Source organism: Rhipicephalus sanguineus, chromosome 2 (assembly GCF_013339695.2).
Source record: "Rhipicephalus sanguineus isolate Rsan-2018 chromosome 2, BIME_Rsan_1.4, whole genome shotgun sequence".
Lineage (NCBI taxonomy): Eukaryota > Metazoa > Arthropoda > Arachnida > Ixodida > Ixodidae > Rhipicephalus > Rhipicephalus sanguineus.
The window spans coordinates 32897179-32909953 of record NC_051177.1 but is presented as its reverse complement, the minus strand read 5'-3'; the positions used below and the strand labels follow the sequence as shown (position 1 = coordinate 32909953).

The 12775-nt window shown below is 48.6% G+C and overlaps 1 protein-coding gene across 1 annotated transcript in view; it reads left to right on the top strand.

Annotated features, from left to right (window-relative positions):
- Positions 1 to 2004: 2004 nt before the first annotated feature.
- The window catches only part of LOC125757333 (uncharacterized), a 19749-nt gene continuing 8978 nt past the window's right edge, over positions 2005 to 12775 (top strand). Inside the window, exons 1-2 of the mRNA XM_049412808.1 lie at positions 2005 to 2093; positions 2834 to 2913. Of these exons, the coding sequence (XP_049268765.1) occupies positions 2005 to 2093; positions 2834 to 2913 (169 nt within the window). The remainder of the gene's footprint in view (positions 2094 to 2833; positions 2914 to 12775) is intronic.

Here is a 12775-nt window from a genome sequence, read left to right as displayed (position 1 = left end):
CTCCCCCGTCTGAATACCCCTTTAACTGCAAATCGATCATCATCATCATCATCAGCCTGTCTACGCCCACTGCAGGGCAAAGGCCTCTCCCATGTTCCGCCAATCAACCCGGTCCTGTGCTTTCTGCTGCCACGTTATACCTATATACCGATATACCGATATGAAGATGTAGATGTAGATGTAGATCCTGTGCTGCTGGCTCACACCCACTCAGGGGGATTGGCCAAGAATCGGGTAGCTTAAAAAATATTAAAAAACTAGAAATCAGAATAATTTCTTATTTTGTATAACAAAAAGATTTGTTACAAGTTAATTTTGAGAGAATAATAATTAAAAAAAGGAAAAAGCGTGTGCAATTAATTCTCATCAAATAAGAAATAAATTAATATAGAAAAGAATCTTGCTGTATTTAGGTTTTTGTTAACTATGGAACTTTGGAACTGTGGTTATTGTGAAAATCTCTTTGATTGTTCTATGAAATCTTGCATGGCTTCGCATACTTTCCCGCTGCTGTGCCCAAGGGTAAGTGCACCTAGAGATAGTAAATTTGAGGTTCTCAACTCTAATCCCATGATGCATAACGGCGTTTCTAGGGATGTCTTTCGTAATCTAGAAAACTTTTGACCAGAGATCAGAAAGTGTTCTATTGTTTCCTCTTCCCTACACTAAGAACAAAGGGGTGATGGTGCCAAGCCGGCTCTATATAAATAAAAATTTAATGATGGAATACGACAACGCAACTTCGTAATTATAACTTCCAGATCTCTGCATGACATGTTGAACTTTTTTAGGGTGTCAATAGATGATTAAAGTCCGGGGAATTTCCTAGAGATGGTATACTGAATTCTCGCATGATCATTTGCCTCCGAAATCTAGCCTCTACCATAAAAGCTGATGGGGATGTTATTAATAGCTGGTCCGTCTAATGCCGCTTTCGCTAATGCATCAGCTGTTTCATTTAGAAATAGGCCTCTATGCCCAGGTACCCATACCAAACGAACATACGTTAAGTGATCAGGTATTAGGGATTTGAAATCTTTCAATGTTTTCGTATCACCGGATGCCGTGAGCGCACTGCACACTGATAATGAGTCCGTTATTATTACTGCGGGATTTATTGATGTGAGCAGTTTACGAAGGGCCAGAACTATCGCTAAAAATTCTGCAATAAAGATGGGTGTGTAATCTGGAATTCGGAGCGAAAAGGACCAGTCTAGAACAGGGCAGTATATGCCGATGCCACTCTTTTCATCTCTCTGCGACGCGTCCGTCGCAATGACAAAGTTTGCTTGCATTCTGAACAGGTAGACCTGTGGGGTAGCTCTTAACATGTCACTCGGTAGGTGTTTTGCAGTATTAGGGAAAATGTCATCAAAGTAGATTTGAAGACAATTTGTCGCATCCCCCATAAATTAATCGTGCAGTAATTTTTCTTTTTCTTTCTTTGCTTTACCTGCAATCTGAACCTCGGCCGATCTCCGCAGTTGGCATGCACAATCAGGGAAAGAACACGAGACGAAACGATGCACGCGGAGAAAAGAAGACAAAGAAGAAGCCGTGTTAGTCTATTTTTCTCTGTTCATAACCTTGATTTGAAATCTGTCATTATTTATCTTAGAAAGCCCAAACGATAGTCTGACCACTTGCTCGTTAAGCAACTTCATTTATTCGATGTTTCATTTTTAATCTAAATTTCCAGATTTGTTCAGTTTCCTAGGTCTTTACCTCGAGCATCCAGTCGCCCGGTTCTTGGCCCATCCCCTCAGCGTGGGTGTGTGCCAGAGTGTATAGGATCTACTCTACTCTACTCTGTGGGTGAACGCCATTAGGAAGAGGTCATCATCATCGTCATCAGAAGGAGCTTGTCGCGTGTCAGCCCGCCTCGTTCCACGCGTTCACCTGCGGCCACGGTTGCCTATTCATTCCGCACAAGAAGCCCAAGACGTCCAAAGAGCTGGACGGACTTCGAGAAGGCGTCCACGTACCGTCAGCGCGAAACCCAGAATGGCGCACCGAGGCACGCCCCTGTTCTCGAGCAGCGTGGTCTTCTGCGCATTCCTGCGGCTTGTGGTCTGTCAGCTGGAAGCCATGGAGTGAGCTGAGCTCTCTTACATCTAGTTAAAGGCTACACTTACAGAAAAACTTTTGAGCTCACTGCGCGTCTCGTGCAGAGACGCTATCAGACGTAGACTAGCGCTTCTACAAAAAAAAAAAAAAACCGTGGGCGGTTTTCGAAAGGCGATGAGCGATATGTGTTTTCTAGGGTGGGACGCCGGCGAACAAAAAGGGGTGGGAGGGGGGTATGTTTGTGACATCACCGTTTAGAGCGCTCAAACCTGTCTCCTCTGGTAAGTATTGGGTCTGCGTCGTATGAAGGGAGCCCAATGCTGCGCAGGACTCGAAACAACTAAGAGTGGTAATTCAGGCTTGATTGGAAATTACTCTTGCTAACACACTCTGAAACGCAACGATATTTAAGAGAGCGATCGCAGACCACAACATGGCGCATACAGGCTAGTAACACAACATGCCACTTCCCATACTCTGGGCATTCTAGAACACAAGTCGTGAGACGTCAATTGTCTCCGAATTGTACTGACGTCACCTTTAGCCACCGAATGTATTGTGGCGCAAGTGCACATGCATGCACATACAACTCGTACTGCAATCGGAAAAAAAATGTCAGCCTGTGCGTGAAATGGCTATCTCTCAAGGTTGCGTCGGGAAGTAGTCATCAAAAAGCCTGATGAAGACCTCTACATGTACGTGCAATATTCGTAGTTGCTTTCAATCATGCCGTGTCTTAAGAATGTATAAAATGTTCTTTTACCAGCGCCAGAGACCACTTCAGGATGGTCCATGACAAGCACGATCACACTGATGTCAGCAGCAGTAGCAAGAGCTCTGATCCAGGTATGAACAATGCTTAAAGGGGTCATGAAGCACCCCTCGGGCTTGTTGAAAAACACATCCTGCGGAAAGCTCACACGGCTATGAACTGCTCAGCCAAATATTGCAGTCATGCGCGCCGCGTAAAGGCTACAAGCAGAACGCGAAGTTGCTGTTTTCTCAGGCGCCCTCTTTTCAAACAGAGGCCGGTTCTCACTCTCGTAGGTGGGCGGGGCGTCTGCCGATTGACGTCGCGATCTGCATCGCCGCGTCGCAAAAGACATAGCATCCTCATTGGCCGATAGCCGACGTAAATCGAGAGCGGCGTTCGGATCAGATGCGCTTCTTGCCACGGGGTACCACCACTTGCCGGCGCCGCACTCCTCAGTACACGGTAGCCGCGCTCGCGCACGCGAATCACAGCGGGAGAGCGATCGCGTTTCATGACGCGCGCTGACGTAACTTCTTTCCCTCGTGCCATCCCTCCCCGTGTAGCTTCCAGTGCGCTCGTCGGCACGAGAAAAGAGAGAAAGCGCTGAGAGCGTGCGCCCAAAACCCGTAACTCCGCTCATTCTTGACGGATTCGAGAAATTTTTGCGGCAATTGATTCGGGAGGCAGTAAACTCCGATACTGAGGCCATTAGATTATTACTTGGAAAAGTGATTCATGACCCCTTTAATATGAGAAGCTCTTCGCGTATTAGCCATCTGCACTCCATCATATATACATCTGGAGTTATAAACTTACGTCAGCCATTCAGATAGCATGATTGCGCATACTAACGTGGCCCCTGTGGGGACGTGAACATTTCGCTCAAAATCTTAGAAGAAATGAGCCTGCTCTTACCAGTGCTTTGTTCTTGCTCATACTTCACAGGAAGATCGAATTTTAGTCTTCATCGTTTTAGCGCAATTACATGAAGTCCTAGTTTCTAAGAAGAAAAAAAAAAGAAAATGTATTTCCTTTGCGGACGTTAGCTGTTGCCAAGGTGGTTTTAGCGTAAACATCGTTCGCCGCCTTCCGGAAGATGCAGAAAACAGGTTCCGTATTCTTAAAACGTTCTGTGAGGGTGCTGTATACATAGAATCGAGGGCAACCGCGGCCAGTGTTGAAGGACACTTAGAAAAGCTTTGTGAATTCGACCTCGGAGCTATTCCAATAGGGTAGCCGCGCGCTGTTGCCCCATATATAAAACACGCAGCAACAGTCCCGGAATGGCTGCTTTGTTCGGAAACTGTTTTTTGACTGCCCGTATAGGCTCGCGACCACGTGACCACGTGACCACGTAAGCCATGACCACGTGACGTCATGGCTTACGTTTCTAGCGTTGGCCATTTTAATATTTTCTTTCCATCCTCTTCAGAATGTAACAGTGATTGGTAACCTGCGCCTATATACACCACTATATTTTATGAAACTGCACATATTGCCACGCCCGCTTCTTCTTTTATTTTGATGTGTTCGAGTTTGACCAGCAAGGACGGTTATCAACGCTCGACGCTGTCCGCGAAGCAGTGTTCGAGAAGCTTCACGATTTTAGTAGATCGTTTTGTTAAGATTGCGCGCCGCACGTGAATGTTCCAGCTTTGTCGAGAGATAACGCCGCCACCAGCGATATTGCTGGAAAGTTCCATAGCGCCTGTATAAAAGCCGACGCGCTTGACCGCTTGTCAGTTGATCGACGGACGACGCCCTGTTCGCCGCTATCATTGTACAGCGTGTATTGCTGTAGTTCTAGTTCTGAGTTTCTCGGCCACAAGTTCGGCCAAATAAACAGTTTCATCTCGGACGTGCTGACTGTTGTCTTCGTCGACGTCACGACCACGTGACGTCATATAACCACGTGACCACATATCTATTTTATGGAAACATCATCTTTTTATGCCTCTTTCGCTTTCTTATAACTCACCGAACAGCTATTACCGCGGCGGCACTGGCTACTACATCAATCGGCACCACCGCTTCCAACGGGACACCAGGATCAACGGCATTACCCCTCGGCTTCGGCTCGGACTGCTCACACGAAGGACAGTGCAACGCGCTTCTCGGTCTCGCCTGCATCAGGTGCGTCCACTGAGTCTGTCGCGGTATTCAGAACGAATGCGATAAGCGCTGGCGTAGCCAGCGGGTTGGTAGGAGGGTTAAACCTCCCTCACCCGTAATGTTTGCTTATCGTATATATATATTCGCTGAACTCCCGCTCTAGAATCTTCAAGGTTGGTTTCAGGGGCTGCGAGGCCAAATCCGGGCACAGAAGCGCCCGCCGTGCATAAACCGCGTTTCTCGAGGTGACGTTGCTGCTTACGTCAGCAAAGCGCGGGGTTGCTCCGGCCAACCAGCGCGACGCTGACTCACCTTCTCTGTGATCTATTTACTGCGCAGCGCGCCGTTTATAGCGTAGCTTTGACAATTGTCCGCGAGCTAAGATGCAAATGAAAAAGAGCTACCGGAGAGTAGATGTGTATTATTATACAAGACGATGTCTATGGGATTGAAAGCGAACGTTTTCTGCGTTTTACAGCAAAGAGAACAGCGCGTCAAAGTGCGCATGCGCTACATCGACACCGATCTACGTCAGTGGGGTGGCATCCACAAGTGTGTTCGAGGTGAGAACATAGTCATATCCGGTTTCACGTTGCTACTAAGGCACTGCATGCAAATCACCTCTTACTCGTATGTCGACTTTAACACAGGCATCCAGTAAATTTGAGACAACATATGATTTACGACCGTCATCTTTCAGAAAAATAAGAAATTTTGAACACACAGAACTTTAGACCGAATGCACGCCCTTCAACGTTGCAGCCAAGAACCTCAACGAAGCGTGCGGTCAGCAACCAGGAGTGCAGCTACGGCAACCCGAACGTGCAGTGCGTCAATTCCTTCTGCACTGCTCGCACCCATTCGAGTTGACAGCAGCTAGGCTTTGCCTGTTGCGTGAGTTGTACTTCCAGTTCTAGTGTCGGACTGCATGCGTTAGGTGATGATGTCGGTGTTGCAGGGGGCTACGCAGGTCACTTAGCGATGATAAACTGATTTGCACATGTCTCTAGTGAATGGTTTTTTGACAAGTGTTGAGCCCACTATGAGAAAATTAAAGTGGCATGGCCCACTTTAATTCGATGACCCGTAAATTATATAGTCCGACATGCAGATGAGGCAGATTATCGTGTTTCATGTAGTGACGATTACACGTCTTTAGCAATCTCTTACTGATTAATTATTAATTGGCGACGTAGCCATATACTGTTTTAGTAGTACTCGAAGTACTGCTCTGAAATGAACTCATTACGCTTCAAATCAAGGAGGCGACATGGTTACCCATCGCCCTTAGCGTAATGCTGGCCCTGGCTTTGCTGCTCCTGGTGCTGGCTATGCCTATCAAAGTAAGTGAGACATACGTGATACATGTGATGCTACCGCACAAAGAAATTTACCACTAAGGCGCCGCAGTGCAATGACCTCGTCAAGCTCACAGATGCTGGTCGTGCTTGCTTGAGTCCAAATTCGTCGGGCACTCTGGCGACGACCGCATTCTGGCGGCCCACAAGGAAAGCCCACATTCTAAGATCTATCTATCTATCTATCTATCTATCTATCTATCTATCTATCTATCTATCTATCTATCTATCTATCTATCTATCTATCTATCTATCTATCTATCCTATCTATCTATCTATCTATCTATCTATCTATCTATCTATCTCTATCTATCTATCTATCTACTCTCTATCTATCTATCTATCTATCTATCTATCTATCATCTATCTATCTATCTATCTATCTCTATCTATCTATCGATCTATCTATCTATCTATCTATCTATATCTATCAGTGCCGATTGGTCTGTCTCAGGGTACTTGTCTGCAGTCAATGGCGTAGCCAGGGGGCGGCACACCGAGCCCATGTCACCCCCCCCCACCCCCCCCCCCCCCCCACCCCCCACCCACCCCCCCCCGCCCTCGATTTTTTTCCCATGGGATACAGATCAGAAAAGACACCCGACCGCACTTATCTGCACCGGACCCATATCAGATCAAGGAGGTGCCACACCAAACATTTCTGCCTACACCACTCTCTGCAGTATGTTCGGGATGCACGCAGGATGATGCGCGAGCGGGACGATTCAAGCAGCAGCAGCAACAGGAGTACTAGCAGCAGCCGCCGCTCAAGGCGCAAACGTAAGCGCAATTCAGACGCCACGACCCATGTCTTCGACGACTTGCATCCTGGCCCAGGACAGGCCCTGGCCAGACGTCAGCAACGAGCCAGCGTATTCGGCGGGAGACAATGACGGCAGCGAGGCGCATGAGGAGGAGTCGCGGCGACAGCCACGCGGCCCCCATGGTGGCTCGTGCTTGCGGGACTCGTCGATGCCGCCTTCGCATCCGCCTCGTTTCATCTGGTCCGGCAGGCTGCCAAGGTTCGCAAGGTGTGCCTGATTCTTAGAAATGTACGTGTGCCTAGAATGTACGTGTGTCCTAGAACTGTCGCCAGTAAAAGGCACGCGGGCAGCTCGAATAAAATTAAAATGAAGAATTTGAACCTCTGACTCACAACTTTCGAGCGTAGAAGCCGGACGCGCTGACCGTTACGCCACAAACGAAAGCAGGTCTCTTAGTATGAGGCCTCATATGCTGTAGAAGAACTTGTTCCTGGGCGAGTTGGTGCCTAACTTTGCTAGCATGTTATTTCTGGCCGCAATGCTTGAAACATAGAAAGAAACTATGAGCGCCATACTACCAATGGTTTATTGGCAGCAAAGGCCGCAAACCAAGAAAACTTCCGAGCATGCGCAGATGCGTGAAATAGTTTACATAAGAGATATGTCATCACGAAAGCTGTTACTAAAAAAGGATAGCTCAGATCCATATAGCATATAGCATCTTCATGTTTCAAGCATTGCGCCAGAAATAACATGTTTGGCAAGCCTCATGCTACCCGCTCTGACACGGATGGCTTGGCTTGGCGATGCGCTTACGGTAGCGAGACGCTACGAAGGACGACATGAACCAATAGCCCCTTTCGTCGCATTACTGATACAGATGGCGTGGCCATCTTTTTTTGCATGCTTTCCACAAATGCTCACGAAAATGCTTCCGCCATGGACCTGGAACCCAGCCCGCACTCTTGTGCTAGCGCAACACCCGCGGCCGCCAAAGCTACCACGACAGTTTTTGTATACAGACTCTCTGACTGTCTTTAACGCACTTGACGCGAGCAACAGTGTGCTGTCATCTTCTACATTAATATTTTACTGCATCTACATGCTGTGGAAAGCAAGTACTTCTTGGGAAACGCCCACAACAGTTTGCTTTACAAGATTCAGTTTTTGAGTTTATATATTGAAGTCGCATGAAGTTGTTAGTGGATACTATATCGCATATAAGAACGGGAATATGGGGTTAAATTTTTCTAAGTTTTGAAGAAGTTGCTTTCCCTCAAATTTATGGTTCAAATCGAAAAACACGCGCAGCACTCTCAACTTGGCTAACATATACAAGGGCTTACGATCTTATGGCCAGGGCTTCGTGCATTTAGCATCGAGGGTGGCTCATGTTCTGGTCCGTTTGTTGCAGACCTCGCGTTTGTCGACTGTGCAGAGGCCGACAGTTCATCCTCCGAGGGTGACGAGCAGCTGGAAATGCACTCGAGCGGCTCCTCCGTCGCCGATAAGCCGGAGGAAGACCCGTTTGCGACGCCACGCCGTACGCGCAAGGGACGACAGCTGCCCAGCCTGGACGGGCGAAAGACCGGTACAGGCCGCCCCTTTTACGCGAAGTTTTACTTTGTATTCGAGTGATAATAAACGTGCAGTACTGAAGTATACATGAGTGTTTGCCAGGAATGGGAATAGTCGCCGGATTTTCATTTAGGCATTCAATGTTTAGGTGGCGAGCTCGACTACAACGAACTCGGCAGCAGCAGCAGCTCGTCGCCGATGCATATGCTTGGACCCAAGGACGAGCAGATGCAGAGGGTCTTCGACAAGCAACAGGTCGTCGTAACCATCGAAACGCACAAACGAAGGCACGTACGATAAGCCCACTCTTTAGGATGCAGAGAAGAGCAGCTATAGTTTCCAAATTCAGCTCTATAACTTTTAAAGTGGAAAAAGTAGATCATAAGAGGCACGCCGTGTTGTGAGGGATGACGGATTGTTTGTCCTCCTGGACACCTTTAACAGTCACTTACATCTGAATACACCGCTGTTTTAGCATTCACCCCATCGAATGCGGCCGCGGTCGTAGGGAGCGGAACCTGCGCCCTCGAGCTGAGTAAAGCAACACCATGAATGAACCGTAGATATACCTACACATACACCCTTGTTTTAAGGCGAAAGCCTTAGGTGTCTATGTCGGAGGTCGCCGCGGTGAGCCGTGGATGATGAACCGAGATGCACCGTGACCAAAAAAAAAAAAAACCCTCTGCGGAAGTATTCGGAAAGAAGCTGTGAGCGAGTGAGAAAACGTATGCGCGCGCAGCCGAAACGTGGAGGACTTTCTCTTTCGCGCACGGGTGAAAGCTACAAGCCCTGCGAGCCTTCCTCGAGTTTGCGGCTTCTGCGGACCTCGCCACCTTATAGACGAGCCCTTTGGCTTCGTGTTCCCGCCTTCGTTGACAAGACACTCTTGCCACGCTAATCTCTCCTTCTATCTTCCTTTCTTCTATCATCTTTACTTCCGCTTCCCCATTCCTAAGGGCGCTGAGCCGTGCCCCCACGACGGGAGGCAGAAAATAGCGCCCCTTTTCATTTCTTTCACGAACCACTCTCTCTCTCGGCTTTATTATGCAGAGTAACAGGCGTTGTTGAGCTGAAAAGTGGGCGCACTAAGTACGCGTTTGAGTCAAACCAGGCGCAGATGCCGCAGCGTCGGCTGTTGCCGGCGGCACTAGTCGGCGGAGAAGAGGCGAGCGATGTATGGAGCGTGCCCATCCTTGCGGCTCGCGGGGACGGCCGCGCAAGTATGCCACTGCGGAAGAACCGCTGTTCATACTTAAGCGTCTGTACGAGCACGACGCCGAAGACAAAAGGATGCCGAACTGCATGCGGACGCGAGAAGTGGAATAGAGGCGAGCGTGGCGAGCAGAAAACGTAAATGATGCACAACACGCAAAGGGGCTTGCATAATGCGTTCAAAGGTTCCATCATATGTATGTACTGCTCGCTGCAGCTTATCCTAGATGAGGGCAGCAAGGTTTTCACCTTCTTGTGTTACAAGAGTTTGGCATCTCTTTAATACCTTCTTCTACGCGACGGGAGCATGGATCTGTGCTCGTACACGTTCCAGTAACTGCCGCGAGCAGCAGCCGTAAAATCATAAAATGGAAACACTTTATATGTGGAACAACAGGAAGTTGAGCTAGTTGGCACGGATCCATGATAAAATTAGGTATACGCGTGCAAACACGGATACACTAAAAGAGATAAAGACAACACAAACGCCCTCTATTGTGTCTGTGTTTGCACGTTTACCTTCTTTTATAACGCTATGTAGTCTGATGTCACTCAGTTTTGTTGGTTCACACGTACGATACTATTCCTCGTATAAAGTGAAGCAGTAAATCCTCGCCATCTGACCTGTCGCAAACGTTGCCGCCACCGCATCGGCACAAGATAGTCAGTATAACTACCGTGAATTTTAATAATAATACACTGTATGTGGAAATGTCACTGGGGCCGAACCCAAGGCACTGCACTATATCCGGCGCGTGCTGTGATAACCGTAGGTCTATGGGAACGGCCCCAAGCCCTCCGCCCGTGGTGTCGCTCCGAAGGCCAGAGCTTTCTCCATCGGAGTCCACGGATGACTCGTTCATGAAGGACCTGAAGCGCCGGCGCACCCTGAAGGCTCGGTTCTACGACGACCTCTGTGGCACGTTGCCGACGAGGTGCTCGGTGTCCGCCGAACCACTGCCTGTCGCGGCAGCTGCCGCGCAGTGCGGCTCCGCCCAAGTCACTCCGCGGAAGCTGCTCCGCAGAAGGTCGCGACGGTCGCCAGTGAGGCGCAGAGGGACGCCGAACCGCCGACTACTGGTGAGATATTTATCGTTGCTGAAAGAACATTTCTTGCGACTACGGGCAAGGAGGTTGCGGTTGATTCGGGCTTAAACGAAAGTTGGCCTCACGAAAGCATTGGCCAAATGTGCAAATCAAGACTATTGTAAGCGTTGTCCGGATGAGATAGAGTTCCAGATGAAAAATACTTAGCTGCACTTTCTAGCCATGGTTATTACTATGATGCCTGTGCATGTCAGCACGTCATGTTTGATTGATAAAGCCCTGCCTTAGTTTTCGGCCAACTGTTACTCGCCACTTGTTTATTTGTGTCCAGGTGGCTCTTGCATACAATCTTTACACGTTGCTCAAGCATGGATTTTGTTTCCTTTTCATAAAAATAGCGGTATACAGTAGACGCTTGCATGTTCTGCTTATATTTTATCTTCCCTTTGTCCCTCTTTTTGAATACCTTTGTAGATATCACCACACGTAAAACATGACGAGTAACCATTTTCATTCATTGACACAGGTCCAACATTTGGCACCACTGTTCCTGTCCACGGTTTCATCGCGTCAACCAAACCGGCAAAAAAGCAGAATACGGACATGAAGCAAGGCAAACAAGCCCCACCGAAGGTGATCGAAAAAATAGCTATTGACAAAACCTTGCAGCTGGGCCGAGAACATGATGTGAAAACCCAGCCACATTTACAGTTAACAGATAAAAACGACCGCTTCGGTACAATACCGGAGAAAATCTCGCTGAACGCAGGCTCGATCAAAGCGAAAAGGCGTTCGTCGTCGCCACCTGTTTTTGACAAGTTCCGTCACAGAGGACAGGACAGAGCAGAACAGGGCTCTATCTGTTCCACAAGCCGAGAAGGCCGAGAGCAAAGCTACTCGGCAAGGTCGTGTGCCAGTCGCCGTTTCAATAGCCGGTGCCAATCTGGACGAAAACGGAGTGGAGTTGCAAGTGCAACCTACGGAGCAGAACATTGCTGGGCTGAAGGTGCTGGATATTATAAAACCACTTGCCGATAACAGCGTCGACAAACGGCCAGCATTGACAGTCATCAAGGATGCGAATGACGATGTCGGCTCAGCGGAAATTGCTGGCTACAAGACGCCCAGTCAAAATGCGAGACTGGAAAGTTTGCTTGTCGATAGTGGCTCGGCAGAAAAAATGCAGCATAAGCAAGCCGACTACCTCGACATCGAAAAAGTCGGCGAATTGGCTTGCCTACTTTCTAGGCTGATAAAACGCACGACAAGGTAGAGCCTACTTCTTCAGTCGAAGACGGAATCACTTATGTTCAGAGTCCTGTCAAACGGAAGCGTCGCAACGCGAAACACTCCGGCACACCCCACAGTGCCCACAGGACGCCGAAAACGCACTCGGTGATCACAGGACGCACAGAGGAGAGCTCTGCGGGAACCTCTCAACAGTTCTCCGACATGATCGCCGGCGGAGTCACTCAAAAATCAGTAACTCGAAAGCCTGCTTTGCCAGTGCTGCCGTACCTCCGCATGGAAGAACTTTCGCAGGAGCAGACAGCCGCGAAGCAAAAACCACTTAGCATAAAGCAATTAACGGGCAAGATTGCAGTGCCAGAGACACCGGAGCTATCAGAGGCAGTGCCCAGTACAGAGCTTCATATTACGAAGCAAAAGACACCTGCAGAGGCTATGCAGCTTCCTATGAATCAAACCACAGAAAGTACGATAAAAAAAATGAAGTCGAAAGAAGAAATAACGCCTGCAGAGCAGTCGTCACAGACGACGACGACCAGGGAGAGCACTGCCGACGACGCGAAGTACGGTAGCGACAGGATAGGCGGGCGAACTCCAGAGCCGATACTTGTCGGTGTGCCGCAAGACTATCG